The following is a 17,033-nucleotide window of genomic DNA, read 5'->3' on the forward strand; positions in this document are numbered from 1 at the left end:
AACTTGAAAGAATCTTTTCTAACTTTACGGCCCACGTAAAGCAGCTTTGGCGTTGCTGAATACTTATTTGAAAGAGGCTAAAACAATTATATCGGTATTACGTGTGTGTATATATATTATACATATAACTTATGTGCTGTTAGCACGCATATACGTGCCATAATTTACGCATATTAACCTCGCTGATATCGTTAGTTGCGTGAATGCACGAGTGCCCTTTGTGGGTTAAAAAGGCTGATTAGAGATAAACACACACACACGATTTTTGACAATTTTTCGGGACAACAACGAATAAATGGCAACAATAAGCAAATTGTCAAAATGAAACTGACGAATGCATGAATTATTTTTTCTTGTTATTCTGTCGATAGTTAAACAAATTAAAAAAACACGTGTGGGGAGTCACGAAACGTTTTTCTCGGCAGTCTCGTCATCACTTAGATGTGCCGTCATCATGTTTGGCTTCTCGGGTGAACTCGCATCGTCGGTTGTTGTCTCTGATTCGAGTGCTCCAGTGCCGTTGGAGACAAAGTTTTCCGGTGCAGTTTCCCCGTTCTCAGCTACTGGTGGCATTGCATCAACTGGTGTTGGTGATGTCGGAGGGACAGGACTCTGTCATAAAAATATCTATGCATCAATACACAGGGAACAACACTGAAATATATTTGATAACTCACGAAAATGTTACATAATATACAGGTTGCATAGCAACGTCCCTTTATCTTGGAATAACTCGCGAACCCAATTGGAAAGTTGTTGCCTTGTCTCCCCTGAGTTTAGCAAAATGAAAAAAAAATAAACAAATTCCATATTTTAAAGTACAATATTAACTTAGATATTTGAATTCAAAAACCGCTGAAAATGGAGTAAAAGACGGCATAAACAAACGGACAAATTCGTTCTATGATTCATGTACTGTTCTTTTTCCTCATTTTCAGCGATTTTTGAATTCAAATATCTCAGTGAATATTGCACTTAAAGAAGTTTTTATTGGGCTCAGAAGAGACGTGGCAATAGGTTTCCAATAGGGTTTTTGGGACATGGTGTGTGTATAAAAAGTTAATTGTTTTATTTAATTTTTTGTTATTTATATTATATTATTTTGTATTATATTTTATATAATATCCATACTTAGCTATCCATACTTAGAATAAGACAACCATAAGTACTCTTTATGGGCATCGCATAATATTTTATCATGTGTATATATTGTTTATAATTTTTATTAGTTGCATTTTTAATTGGGTTGCTTTATTTTTGAAATATATGACATCCATATTTTTATGGGCATCTTTTTATCAGCCACCTCGTTGGGCATTTTGCCTGTTGTGGCGTTGCTTTTGTATAATTTTGTATTATATTTTATATTATTTTATATTATATACAGAGTGTTCTGTTAATGGACCGACAAACTCAGAGGGTTGTTAGTAGACATCAAGATGAACAAAAATTGCAATAGAACATGGTGTCGCAAACCACGTTGAGGGGGGTGAAAATCACAAAAAAAATGCGAGCAGGTTTCGACATCACGCTGGAACGACAAAAAAGTACAATAATAAGCACAGAAAGATTTTTTTAAATTAATTATTACAATAGTTGTTGGAAGTGGAGGTCGCTGACGTCATTGCACAGTCTACAACGACGGAAAAACGATTCCCGTACGCGCTCGAAGATGCCAGGTATGCTTTTGATGTCTGCCGCAGTGACGACAACCTCATCGGATATTGCTGTTGGTATATCCGCTGTGCTAAGCGTCCATTGCCATCCGCTCGACCGTAAATCAGATGCATATCAGCGTATTCGTCGTTCGTGTAGTCAGCAATCACGATACTCATTGAAACAGACAACTAACTGCTACACGTGCTTACTACCGCAATAGAGCCAATTTACGTCGTCGGCAGAGCGTGATCCTACCCAGCGCACGCGTTTCGCGACGTTGCTTACGTCAGATATGGTGAGTGAACCCGCGAACGCATTCGGTGATCAACTGACATCCACCTTTCATCTCCTCTGGACTCAGAGCCTGCATGCGTTTTTTACGATTTTCACCCTCTCAACGTGGTTTGCGACACTATGTTCCATTGCAATTTTTGTTCCTCTTGATGCCCTCTGAGTTTGTCGGTCCATTAACAGAACACCCTGTATATTATATAATATTCATATTATACCCTTGAAATATGGATGATGTATTTGAGGCCTACACGTGTTATTTGGATATTTTTTCCCAGTTGGAAGTATGCTTCTGGGATCAACGGTTCGCGAGTTATCCCAGGATAAAGGGACTTATCCTGGCACCTTATCCCTATGCACCCTGCATTTAACACTATACAGAATGATTCAGATATCATGGACAAAACTTCAAAGAATGATAAGACAAATCTATGAAAACATTTTTGTCACACGATGTATGATCGTAACGGAAGCGGTGAACCGCTAGAAGGCGCTGTCATTAAACACGTTAAACGTTGATTTTGGCACTTGTAACATTTCTATCATGGATTACAGAAGGGATGGAAATTCGGATATGAACTTGTATCTGTGTATGATGCTACGGATGGGAATTCTCTGAAAGCCAAAAAACTATGGCAGGAGTGTTTTTCAACAAGACGCGTGATAGGAAACAACAAGACGTGACAAGATAGGAAAACCTTTGAACGATTGCACCGTTGTCTATGCGAAACGGGCTTCTTTTGGTATCCCCAAACTCCTGCCACGTCCTGTATCCTGTATGAGGCTAAAAAAACAGCCCGTTCTGTGCACCGTCACCTGTGCAATCCCTAAAAGGCTTTTCTATCTGGCACTCGTTTTGTCGAAAAACACTCTTTGTACTTATGAATGGTTTGAATCAGCAATATGTGTCTACGAAGTTTTGTGGACCGTGCCCAGCTCAGTCACAGTTCGACGTGTTTTTCAAGTTTTTACTTTAAAAACAGGCACATCAATTAATTTCATAAAAATAATTATCATACGACTCTAAAGAGAGAAAAAATGACAGAAACCCAGGTAGAAAATTTTTTTAGCACATTTATCCAACCATCGTGTGTAAGTACAGTCGAAGCTCGTTTTTACGAACCCGCACGAACTTGGTAATTGTTCGTAAAATCGAAAGGCCGTTAATCGAAGAGACGATGAAAAAAATGCTAAAAATAAAAAATGAATTAGTCATTCCCCTTTATTGAGATGACTAGCTGTAACACCCGGCGCTGCCCGGGTTTTCTGCATTGAAGTAGCGACAAACCATCATAAAGAGATAAACTTGTTCTGAAACACATTTTTTGGAAACCACGGTGACCAAAGTAAATATTCCAAAAGTCATTGTTGAGGTTCACGAACCATTGTTGCCTGACAGTATTTTGCCCATCTCGGGCATTTGTCTTGATCTGACGAACTTTCGAAGTAGCCTTCTCGCGTCTCTGAAAATATTTTCAGGAAGCGCTTGAACCACTTGCCGTAGCAACGATCTTCAGCTGATCTTTGATTAAAGGACTCAATGCAATTTTTTGAATCCCGTATTGTTTTGGCAATTTCTGTCTTTGTAAGAGTTCGCACATTTTAATTTCTTTCAAAATATTTTTTTCCATTCACTGTCAAGCACTGTCTTTGCCGTTTTGTTGACATTGCGAAGAGGAAAGTAGACGAACAGCAGTTGGCTGAAATAGAGTTCGATCGACTCTAGACTTAGAAATGACCTATCAATAAGCTAATGTATCATACCATTTCTGAAAATACCGATTGGTGATGGCAAATTGGTAAAATCTCCACACACATACCTCCCCTCTCTATGTTCTTTTAAAACACGCACGTAGAATGTCCGAAATGAAGTTTACTTTTGATTACATCTAACTCGGAGGCGACAGCAAGAAAAATAACCAAAAAATATTAAAAAATAGCGGAGAAGAGAGAGAAACGAAGCTCGTGAAATAGATAGTAATTAGAGTTCGTAAAATAGAGCAGACTTTAACATTAGCTCTATGGCATGTGATTCGGGACAGAGGACGGGTTCGTAAAAAAAGAGCGTGTTCGTAAATTCAATGTTCGTAAGATCGAGCGTCAACTGAAGTAGTCAGGAATTAGGTATCTCAGAGAAGAATCGATCGAAAAAAGAGTGGGAGATAAAAATTCAATAATAAATCTGAGAGTGTGTATGCGTGTAATCATAAAACAACGCTTAACCCTTAGCCTCTTCACACACGAGCCGAAACTGACTGTTAACAAATTCTTCTTGATTGATGTGTTTATTGTGTGTCAAAATGCCCTTTTTAAGAAGAAAATTTTAAATAAATAAATTAATTAGTTAGGGTCGAAATCTTCACTAGGAACATTTGAGTTAGGTACACATATGTGTACCTCAGGTCTTAACTTGAAAAAAGAATAATTACAAACCATTTGAAACCAATTGAAAACCGTTAAAAATGAGGTGTACCTTTGGAGCGAAGAGGTCAAATACTTAGCTTTGCTAAAGGACCCTTTGCGAAGGTTCCTTTAAAGTTTAAACGTTCATTACTGCAACCAGCTTGAAGATAAAAACTCAGAATCACCTTTGCGTATAAGGTGAGGTCACATTCTTTCCACTTTATATTTTGAATTTGCTATAGATGCCCTAATAAACGACAACAACTCTTTGTTTGTTGCAGAGCATGTGCGGCTGTTATTTCGCTAATTTGTTAAAATGTTTTGTTTGCATTTTTGTTTACTTTGATGCAGTTTACCTCACCAGTTTTGCAATCCGATTTTTTTTATTACTATAGTTGGAATCGCAAACAAGGTGGTTACATATATATATATTTGGAAAGCAATATTACTTCTATACATTTATTTTATGCGCGATTTTTGAGACTTTGTACTTCTTCGTTAAGACCCTGTATAAGCATTACAATTCGAAATTTATTTTTTAAAATGTTTTTTCTAGCTTTCTATACGTATCATTAAACATGAAAAAAATTATCAACCAAAAAAAAAAAAGAAGAAAACAACACACACACACGTTTAAGCGTTAATCGACTGATTTTGATTCAGTGACAAGTTATGTTGATCCTCCACATCGCTTATGTTCCGCCACTAGAAGGGCATGTGTCTCTCGGCACATCAGACGTACCACTGAGATCAGTACTGTATGAACGATAAAATGAAAATGTCAACCTTCTTAGCACTGTCAAGGATGGTGATGATGATCAAACAGTTAACTGGGCAGTTGCAAACAAAAAAGGTTTCGTGTGGCACTTGTTCGAAAGAGCAAAGGTTCAACGTGACTTCAAACTCCACCCACAGAGACCTTTTCACCTTTGTTCGTTCTCCTTTTTTTTAGTTGAGACAGGTGGAGGACACGCATTTTTCTGCTTTTTATATATTTTCTTTTCATTCTTTACTACATGTATTTGAATTCAGACAATTAATACGTTCAATTTGCTGTTGAAGGAATATAAATGTAGGACAATGGAAATGAAGAGAGAGAGAAAGAACTTATTATTTTTCTCAACGGTAAGTATACCAAAAAATCACATGAACGTCATCCTCGAACTCAGTGGCTTTCAACCGATGTACCACGGAAGTTAAAGTGCAATGCTGAGAAATACAAATGATGGCAGTTGATAGCAATCCAGCAAAAATACAGAATTTGGTGCGATACTCGGAGTTTCAGCATATCCTGAAAGTTTTCAGCACGAATTGCTCTCTCCACACAAAATTAGTCCAAATTACGAAATTAACTGGAAAAAAATGAAGTTTTCGTACAGGAGAAAAAAACCCATATTACTGTAGAGCAGCGGTTCTCAACCGGTGCTCCGCGGAGCCCTTGGGGCTCCTTGTGCACTCTCCAGGGGCTCCGCGGCCGCTCGAGAAAAGTAAAAAAAAACAGTAAAATTTTTAAAATAAGTAATTATAAATATTTTTAAATAGTAAAAATAAATCAGTAACTTTGATGGATAATTAAAAAATGGACCTACGGGGCTCCGCCATAGAATTTCTTTACTAAAGAATGCTCCGCGAGTCAAAAAAAGTTAAGAGCCGCTGCTGTAGAAAAATGTCTGTGCATCTTGAGGCATAATTTATCTCGTGATATTTGTTTAAATCGGGAAGAATTGGGGTACAAAGTAGGGTGAGGACTCCCTCTCAAATGGGATTGTCGCTGAAATGTGATGAGTCATCTTTCTCCTAGATTATTGCTCATTTGTTCTTGATTGAAACCTCAAAATTATTTTTGTTTTTCGTTTTTAGTCTTTGTTCTTTTCGATTCTTTGTTTTTCCATCTCTGCAAAGAATAAATTGATCCGAAAATGGTACTTAAAAAGATTTGCATCTTTTTGAGTAGTTTTAAGCACAAAAAGTGACTTATGAAAAAAAGTTTATCCTTATTCTAACGTGGAAATTCTCTTCAGATACTGTATTTTGCATATTGTAGGTGAACGTATTGTATTATCCATTACCACCCTTTGCCGCCCCCTCTTTCTTGTAATAAATTGTTTTTTGAAATTACCTTACAGCGTTAGAATTGAAAAATAAAAGTCAGTTGTCCCAAGGACTAGTGAATACGAGAACCTACTGGTCCGGAGACATCATGAGTGTGGTCCGTTCTCTTCTGATTAACAATAATTCATTTTCCTAAATATATTGTCATTTAGAAGAGTGATATACTACCAGGGGGTGCAAAAAACTATACAAGAATGTTAGAACTGTAGTCAAACCTTATGAAGCCACCACTGTTATTCTGTGGCTTTATCGATAAACAAGTGTGAAGGCTTGAAGAGACATTCCTTTTTAAATTACATTCTCCAAAAACATTTTGCCAAGACTCAAACAGCAACATTGATTACGACATAATTAAAACAAAATATCTTCACATAAATGCAAGGCTTTTTTTCAGCATACTCAGCAAAAAATGATATTTTCAGGTGTCAAACTGACTGGCGACGTTTTTTGCTACTGGTCCCGCGGACCACCACAATTTTTTTCTTGGTGGCCCGATTGTTTGATCACTGATCTCGGACCAGCGGACCACCAATGATATGATGACCAATGATATGACCACCAATGATTACGTATGACTCACATAGTACTAATGGTGAATTGGGCTGGCGCCTATATATAAGAAAGTATACATATACTTGCCTATTGGAAAGATTTGTTGCTCAAATGTACTGATAAAAAGTCGACAGACACAAAATTTGAACATTCCCTCGTGAACTTAGAAGCATTATATTTCGCCTAAATATATAGAAAAAACATCAGTCGCCTTTTAGAAAATTGAAAATCATGCAACAAGACCCAAACGTTTCCTTTTCCTGAATTCGTCATGATTACAAGAAAAAGTTGATATACCATAAAAAATACTCCAAAAAGATCGGGGCAGAACTCAGAAAAATTTTCAAGTCAGTCACTTGAGAACCTTATCCGGCCAACACACGATAATAAATTTTACCATCGCCTAGATTAATTTTGAAAGCGAAGAATCGGTCCTATCGTATTTTTTTGAAAGTTTTTAATATACAGGGTGATTATAATTAAAGTTCCCGTACTCTCAACCGAATGCAGCCAAATTTTCAGAATATCTTAATGAGAATGAGACCATGGGAGGAAGATGTATGAAATAAAAATAATTCAATTTTTGACCACCAGGTGAACAAGTGCTGCTTTTTAATTGAATTTTACTTTTTTCCATGGTCCATATAACGTATGTATTGAGTTTCGATGGAATACCTCCATCAGAACGGGTGCTTCATAGGTCTGTGTAGTTTCAGTTTACTGACGCTGCTCAGACCTATTGGGGCGCCCGTTCTGGTGTATATTTCATTGAAACTTGATATATACGCTATATGGACCATGGAAAAAAGGAAAATTCAATAAAAAGCGCCACTTATTCACCTGGTGGTCAAAAATCGAACTATCTTTTATTGCATAAATCTCTCTCCCATGGTCTCATTAAGATATCCTGAAAATTTGGCTGTATTCGGATGAGTAGTTTATGAGAAAAACTAATCAGAGAGTACACGGAAACTTTAATTACAATCACCCTGTATTTGTAGAAAAAATTTACATAAACGCAAATTAATTTTAAGAATCAAATAATTTGTTTTCAAGTATTTGTAGCACTGTGGGTGTATATTCTTCAATAAACGTGTATTTTCTTCTTTTTTTGTTTGAAAATCCATTCTAACGCAAAATATCTAATCGATAATCCAGATAAAAAATACTTATACTGGATTTGCTGATTTACATCTTTTTTTTGAAGTATTGTGGGTATTTTGAAGTATAGGGGGAAAGATTATTATTATTTGGAATCGAAAGTTTAATTTTTGCAATTGAATATCAAGTGCTCCAAAAATAAATATTTTCACGGCGTTATTTTATTCAAAAAAAATTTTGGTATCATTGTTTATTTCTATATTATCCGATCTGAATATGAGGGGTATATTATTATTTTGAGTACAACCAATCTAAAAAATAAACACTACCCGTGTAATAGCTGAAAATATTAATTAGCAAAAGTAATCTTTGCTTCGATATCTAGAGAATTCCAAGAAGATAGAAAACATGGTAATCGTGTTAAAACGATTTTAAAATTATCGAATGTTATTATTATTCATTTATACCACAAGTACTTCTCAGCACGTGTGGATCTATATTTTTAATGTGGATCAAAAAGAATTTTTATAAAATATGCATTAGTTTTTATAAGAACTGTTTTCCCGCTAAATTCACTAAATTAACCACTGTGCGCCGTTTATCCCAGTGACTACCACTCACACGTATTGGCTGAAGTGATCGACCGATCATCTCAAACAAATGTGCTATTTCATAACGATAATGTACAATCATTGAAAGAGAAAATACGTTTCTCCTCCAATACTTTAACCAAACAAGAAAGAAGCAGTCTAGAACAGATTAAAATATTTCAGTATTAATATTTAACAAAGTAACTATAAATGAATTAAAAAGATTTTAAATTAAAAAGAAAAGTCAACAGTATTCACACTGAGATCAATTTGCAGCGATTGACATCGATCACGCCATTCAAGAGGCTAACAAAATTGAAATTTTGTATGGGGATGTATGTATATGAAAAAGATAAAATCATGAGGAAAAATTTTTGGAAGTGCATTAGGGCCCTTTCACACGGAGCGGATGCGGGTCCGGAAGAAGTTTTAACAATTGGAATATACTGCGCCTTTCAGACGAGCCGAAAAATCTCCGCACCTAGGAAATGTTCATGCGGGTCCGGACGTCGTCCGCATGTGTCAAAACCTAAATGCGGGCTCCGCATCCGCACATAGAAGTTTTGACAATAGGTTTATTCGGAGCTATTCACACGATGCGGATGCGGAGCGAATTCGTCCGCATCTTTGGCTACTTTTTGAAGGTGATTTTTCACGGAATTTTTTTAATTGTTTGCCATAAATACCCTTAAAAACACCATATGATGGTCCCTGCTCATTAATATAATGTACCTACATACGTGTATCCCTTCGTTTCCTTCTGAGATTGAGATATAGCAACTTTAACTGCCTTTTGTCCATATTTCACAATTTTATACAATAAAACCTGCCAACAAGGGCCACTGACGGGACCAAAATTATAAGCCGTTCTGTTCATTACGAATATTTAATTGACTACATACTTTAATAACTTTTAAATTTAATTTAAAAATTTTAATTTTTTTCTTTTTAAATTTTTAAAATTATTTAAAAATATGAATATCTGAAATATTATTTTAAATATTTGTTATTTTTTTAAATTTTTAATCTGTTAATTTTTTTAAACTTTAAAAGAAATACTTTTATTAAACAACGTTATCCACGTACGGTGTTCACCCAGGGCCGTTTGAAGACCCTAGCACTTGAATATTTTTGGTGGTTCCCCGATACCTACAAGTATATTTTACTCAATATTTAGTCTGTAAACTTAAAAAAATGAAATTTTATATTTCAGAAGTGACTAATCTAAGGATGGGATTTCACTCTAAAAGGTTTATGAAAGTTATTTTATAAAATTTGAAAAAAGCAACTAATAAATTGCAAGTGCAACCGATAAATTTATTAGTTGCTTTTTTAAAAGAATTATTATAAAATTTTTATAGTGTAATCCGTGCTTGAGGCTGGGATTATACTATAAAGTTTTGTAAAAGATCTTTTATAAAAGTTGAAAAATTCAACCAATAGGCGCATCGGTTGCATTCAAGCAAATGCAACCGGTGATCTTAATGGTTGAATTTTTCACATTTTATCAAAGAGCTTTCACAAAACTTTTATAGTGTAATCCCGGCCTAAGACAGAATTGTGATGTGAATATTTCTAAGCACAGACATTTTGAAAGTCCCAACCCCTCCCTTTTTTTATACTTGCAAATTCTTTGATATTTGCTGAATTTTTTTTTTTTTTTTGGAACATCGAATGTTTTGGATGTTTTTGGATTGGATTTTTCGAACATTGGATGTGTTTTTGGAATTTTCTTTCATATTTTTCCGAAAAGACAGATTTTTTTTCAAAATTTTTTGAAAATATTTTAAGATATTTTCTCCCATCGACTACTTGTGAGGATCGGAATGGAGGCATCTTTAGGCTCAATGATAAAAACCACCAAAGAATGCCTCTAAGCTGCCTATGGGCACTGAATCAGGGGTGAAGGAGAAAAATAATTACAAAAATTGCGAAAAAACAGTTTTTATGCACGAATTTCGAATTTGCGGGCGATTCGTCCGCATCTTCAGCGCTCGTTTGAAAGGGTATGCGGACCCGCGTCCGCATCCGCTCCGTGTGAAAGGGGCCTTAAAAAAACAGTAGCAGTGGTTCAAAACAGAATTCCAGAGAACTTTGACTAAAGTATGAATAAGTTATATGTACCTGAGTTTCAGATCCATGAGTGCTTCCTTTTTCAGATCCAGAAAGAGAACCAACTTTAGATGCTGCTCTTTCCTTGAAATTTAGTTTGTCTGACAGAATTTTCACGTTTCCACCACCTGGTTTGTGTTTCACGTTATCCAAAGAACCTACTTTAGAGCTGGCCTTTGCTTTGAAATCTAATTTCTGCGTTTCGACCTGTGGGGATAAATCACCAAAGAATTTTCTGGTAGAAACAATGGTTTCGAATTTGGATGACAAAACGGCAGAAAAGTCTTTATGCATTTAATTTTTTTATACGGATTAAATCATGATCATTCTATATATTACTTAGACTAGTTATAACTGGGTTTGAATCTAAGTCTATTCAAATCGCTTGATACTATCTACGAGTAACTCTTGCAAAGGTGTGCAGTTCGGGACCCGAGAATATGGATAGACTGACAGCAATAAAATTGCCAGATGAAACTTACTCTGATAGCTCCACCTCCAGGCTTGTGCTTTAGGTTGTCTTTTGATCCAACTTTCGATTGTGCTTTATCCTTGAAATCTATTTTTTTTACTGCAATCTTCTTGTCTCCTCCACCAGGTTTATGAGTGGCGTTTTCCAAGGATCCAATCTTCGACCCTGTATTCCAATCCAGCTTCACTGATTCTACCTGATTTAAAGAAGTAACGAAGGGTAACTCGATATATTAACATTCTCAGACTCTATTCTAAGTGAATTTTAAAATACAGTGATACCTCGGCTAACTAACGAGGCGTTAGTTTTACTGTCTCGGCTAACGAATGCGGATTCGGCCAACGAACGTTTTAATTGAAAAAGATGCATGCGCTAACATAGAACAGCCGCTCGAGCTAAATTTTCGAGATAATGAAAATGAGTCCAATCAGTAACTGTTTCTTGAGCAAGATTAATCTATTTCCACCCCCGGCATTGCTTTCACATACACTTATCTTTCTCTTTCAGAAAGATTTTGAGCCATTTCATGTGAAATGAATGAATAAGAGAGAAAATTCATTAAAAAAAAAGAATTCTCAGATTTGAATGGTTTCAGTGTGTGCATACCGTAAGATTTTTAATACCAAACTCTCTAAACAGTCTGGACGTTCTAGGAACTTATCTTCTCCATCTGCATGCGCGTGTGAGAGAGAAATGAGCTAACTATATCGTATAGTATACCAACGCACAGACTTTTTGTTCGCTATGGCTGACGAATCCTTATGTGTACATAAAGTAAAATAAAAGATAAGTTCAGGTTTTCATCTTCTTGTAAATGCTCCTTCATCCAATCGTGAAGCTGTTTATCTCAGCCTTCGGTCAGTATTTGTATTTTTTATAGTGCTTCTTAGTGTATCACGAAACTTATCTTCAAATTTTGGGGCGTTTTTGGAACGAATTAAACGTTTTTCTATATAGACCTATCAAAAAATCGCGTTTCGGCTAATGAATGTGATTCAGGAATGACTCATCTTTGTTAGCCGCGGTATTAATGTGTATGTACTTTCAAAATCAATCTCAGGTTTGAATTTACCTTCTTATCTCCACCTTTTGGCTTATGTTTAATATTTTCTAATGATCCAATTTTAGACTTGACATTTTTCACGTTTGGAGGTGGAGCATTGCCTACTGGAGCCTTGATTGGTGGAAGTTCTGAACAACAGAAAGTAAAAGCATAATAAATGATACATTTTAAGCGCAACTCTTTTTTCAAGTGCATAAAAATTCGAAGAACTCATTTTACTGAATAAGACGAAAGCATTCATACACACAAACAGTAGTTAATTGATGTTGCTTCATAGTTTTTGTCTAACTTCTGGTGTTAAATACCAAAGTAAGTTTTTTACGCGTTTATTTTGGAATCAAATCAAAGACATGTGATGCTGATTCATGGATGACCAGATATATTTATGACCCCAGACCAGAATTTAAAATTAATTTAAAAGAATTGAATTAATTCAATCTAAAATTTGTTGTTAATCTAGCGCCAGCCTCAAGAAAACCAGCCAAACAAAAATTTCATCTCGAAACGCTAAAGCGCCAAATTTCTTAATGTTTCAATACATACAGAAGACTCTGTATCTAGTTGGGAGCAATTATTGATGATATGCTTCAACGATGAGCTAAAATCTATTATCGGCGAACATTTTATTTTCAGAACGAAGTAATGTCCTCCAATGAACGTTATTTCTTTCAGAAATTCGTGTTTTTTCCCCCCCCCCCCGTGTTCTCTTTTCGAACACGATGTAATTAATATTCTAGGAGATGAGGTTCGCTTTAAAGTCATCGAATTTTAATTTAACACGATCTCGTTTTGCGAGAGAACAAATTCTTCATCTTTGTCTAGTTGGATTTCTTCCAAAACTATTTCTGATGGTCGAAGAGGCGAAGAAGAGTAATAATAACAATAATAATAAAAAGAACAACCATATAAAAATGTATAACTCGCGTAAAGAAAAACATTTACTTTTTGATTCAGCAGATGATGCTCTCGAGGTATTTTGTTGTTCGGTTTTGGCTCCAGTTTTTTTTGTAACGGCTCCTGTCGGTCCTGCACCCGGACTTTTCTTGGAAGACTTGTAAGTTAAACAGAGAAATGAGATATATATATATATAGAAATTTTAATTTCAATTAAAAAAAACCATATATACAATTTTTTAAAGAAGTGATAAAAATCCATATCAGACTTGAGATGCGTTCACGTGAGAGAATTCCTACGGCATCCCATCCCATCAAGCCCACTGAACAATTAATGATAATAATCAAGAAAACCGTAGCTCTAGGATTAGGATTAAGTAACTATTGCCATCTACCTTGATAAGACTGTTGGTTGTTTGCGGTGTAAAAATTGTCTCTTAATCATAAATCCTCAAAATAACACGTTGAGTTACATAAAATAGCTTATTCTTCTACGAAACTCACAAAAAAGTAATCACACGAATCGGATGCCGAAAAAAATTCATATAATTAAAGTATCGAGATAACGTAAATGCAACACAAGTCAGATTGAGTTCGAATTTTGCAAGACTTACCTTCTACAAACATTCTTTAGAGGGTATCGTCTGTGAATAATCATTTAAGATCAAATTATTTACCTACCGTGAGTATTTGGTTAGCTGGAATTTTGTATACCGGGACCAAATCCAAAAGGAAAAAACCTATTCATACATTGAATACATAAGAAATTTCTCTAAGGATACACACCTGAGTCTTCCCGGCAGCTGAAGACTTCCCATCTGAAAAATAAGCAATTACCAGAATGTCAGAACTACCATGATGCGATAATTGCATTAATAAACACAAAATTACCAAAAAATATTGAATACAAGACGTTTAGAATTTTTTTTATGTATCTTTGCTTATTTATCTTTTATAGTTATACGATCGTTAATGTTTTGTTTTACACCCAAAATTATCATTAAAATTAGAAATCAAAAGTTATTTTATTACAAATTAGTGTACTTTTTGAGTTGGATTGTGTGTAAATTTACTGATTTTTTTCCCAAAAATGATTTTATTTATTTATTTTTTTACTTGCCACATGATTACATAAGCACAATAAAATACAGTATACAATTGTAAGCTGCATAAAAAATTTTCATAATTATAAACATTAAACTTTACATTGAAAATTCAAAAAAGGAACATAAAAATATAGAAATAGATGATAGTAAGCTTTGCATGCAGCAAATAAAGAAACAATGTGCAAAATAGATTGTAACTAACACCATGCAATGACCTAAAATGCTCTATACATGCACGCTCATGATAACCAGACGATTAAAAAAGAGGGAATAAATGTTATAAAAACTTCTAAAATGTAAGATTCGTAGCATATGCACGGAGCTTTACGTACACACTCTGAATGGAGATAGGAACATCAAAATAAACCATATTCCCTCAAAGCCATAGTGTACGTTTAAACGCCCGTTGTCTTTGAAATATACTTCGTTGCAAGAGAATCGCTATCGCCGCGGCTGATATCCGTAGAACTCTAGATACTCCCGAAAATGTATGGCAATCGTCGGTGTCAAGAATACAACACTGTTAATACGTAGTTGGAACTATGTGCATCAGTTACAAATTCGTATTATGAGTCCAATTACAACTGAAGTGCTACGTTACGTCTAAGTATTTTTTTTACACTCCCATAAGCATAAACCGGGTATAAATTATTATATCCGGCTCGTGCGTGTGTGTGGGCACGAGCCCCCTCCCCAGTATATTTGCTACCATCTCCATAAGTACCTGTAGAAATACTGTTCTAGGGTTTGAGCCCCTTGAATATTTTTGAGCCCTCTCAATGTTTCCGATAACTTTACGCCTATGTGCACTAACATGCTGCTGCCTTTTATTATATATATATATTTCTCTCTCTCTCTCTCTCTCTCTCTCTCTATATATATATATATATATATATATATATATATATGTAGGTCTCTTCTACTAACAGATACATTCTTCGGATGTGAATATTGTTCGATTTGGTGTTTTCAATCCCTGCTCAAAGTTTGTATGAGGAGTTTTCAAGCGCCTAGTTTACAGTGAAAAACGGGATTATAGGTAGCAAAAATGATTAGAAGACATTATAAATAACTCTGGTGTCGTTCTGGGTGTCGCCGTCGTTAGTCTGAGATGAACGACCTCATATTGCACCAATCCTCAAGCTATTAGACTCCAATGGTTGATATCCTCTGATATATTCTGTGAAAATGTTATCTCACTTAGATCACCACCCGAGTTTGAATTTTAACTCGAACTCAGATCCAGAAAAAACATCTAATATAAACGTTGCTTAATTGAATACTTGTTTTAAAAATAATTATAGATAAATTTAGGCTGCTTCATAACGCTCATTAGAAAAAATTTCTCTGTACAAAATTTTTTTTTTCAAAAAGCGTTAATGCAAAATCATGTCAGAGATTTTTCACAATTAACTATTTCTATCATTTAAGAGAGATGTTTCATGATGTTATGACCACGTTGATCTTTATGATATATACTGCATAATGACATGTCTCTCTCTCCTGACTGATTCACTGATTCATCATTACCGAGCCGAAACCGCTGAAGTTATGAATATGGAATTTGATCAGTAGTTTCATTTCATGAAGTAAAGACCCACTAAGAAAGGGTTTTTCGAAATTCTACCCCTAAGGGGGTCGTAAAAGGGTTCAAAGGTAACAAAGATATCACGTCGAGCTGGAAAAGCTGTAGCTATAATTATGAAATTTTGTCAGTAGTTTCATTTCAAGATGTAAAAACTAACTAAAAAGTTGTTTTCAAAATTCGACCCCAAAGGGGGTCATAAGAGGGTTCAAAGGTTACATAGAGAAATCACGCTTCGTCGAAACCACTGAAGCTATAAATATAAAATTTTGCCAGTAGTTTTGGTTTATAATGTAGAGACTCACTAAAAAGGGATATTTCAAAATTCAACATCTAAGGGGTTCATATGTGGGGGTGGAGGCTTTCCCCTGGGGGATGTTCAAAGGTTATATGGTGCGATCATCGCTGAGTTCAAACAGCAGAAGCTATAAATATGAAATTTGGTGAGTATTATATTTTATAATACAGAGAATCACTCTCTCTACGACGGGATTTCTGAAAATTTAACCCCCAACGGTGTCCAAATGCTATATGGGGGAAATCATTGTAGAATAATTTTCTGATTACCAAATCCCCTTGAGCGAAGCCGCGGGTTACAGCTAGTAGTATCATAAACGTACTTGGTATGTTCTTTTAGCTAACGTGAATTTTCTTTCACGTTATCTACTGTAACACAAGTCTGATTATATAGGTATTTATTGATATATCTCCAGACTCTGTGTTCTAATAACATGTTCTTTTTTCAATTCCATTGTTAGGAAAATGAAATCGACTCAATATAATTAATTTAAAATGTCGACGAATTAAAATGTGAATAATTCATTTAGACTTTTAGTCATTATATGTTGGGATAGAACACGTAAATAAAAATACCGTTCTTGCTGGATAATGAACGTTCTGCGTTACCGTTCGGAGAAAAAGATTATACATATATATTAAAGTAAGAATTAATTCACTTTTTTAAAACCATTAAAAAAGCCCAAAAAAGTATAAAAAAAGGAACTTGATCAAATAATATATAAATATAAAATTATCTCATCATATTTAATTTATTTTTTTTATTCATGGTATTTTACATATCCTTACGTTAGAG

At 35.0% G+C, this 17,033-nt stretch overlaps 1 protein-coding gene across 1 annotated transcript in view; it reads right to left on the bottom strand.

Annotated features, from left to right (window-relative positions):
- Positions 1 to 273: 273 nt before the first annotated feature.
- Positions 274 to 17,033, bottom strand: part of LOC149085290 (uncharacterized) — a 47,403-nt gene continuing 30,643 nt past the window's right edge. Inside the window, exons 3-8 of the mRNA XM_089233223.1 lie at positions 14,036 to 14,067; positions 13,298 to 13,406; positions 12,365 to 12,483; positions 11,303 to 11,488; positions 10,833 to 11,027; positions 274 to 612 (exon numbers count right to left, since the gene is read on the bottom strand). Coding sequence (XP_089089349.1) covers positions 403 to 612; positions 10,833 to 11,027; positions 11,303 to 11,488; positions 12,365 to 12,483; positions 13,298 to 13,406; positions 14,036 to 14,067 — 851 coding nt within the window. The 3' untranslated portion in view covers positions 274 to 402. The remainder of the gene's footprint in view (positions 613 to 10,832; positions 11,028 to 11,302; positions 11,489 to 12,364; positions 12,484 to 13,297; positions 13,407 to 14,035; positions 14,068 to 17,033) is intronic.

The sequence above is a fragment of the Pholcus phalangioides genome, unplaced genomic scaffold, assembly GCF_987345545.1.
Source record: "Pholcus phalangioides strain wild (caught in Gottingen) unplaced genomic scaffold, Ppha-v1.0 ptg000007l_1, whole genome shotgun sequence".
Taxonomy (NCBI): domain Eukaryota; kingdom Metazoa; phylum Arthropoda; class Arachnida; order Araneae; family Pholcidae; genus Pholcus; species Pholcus phalangioides.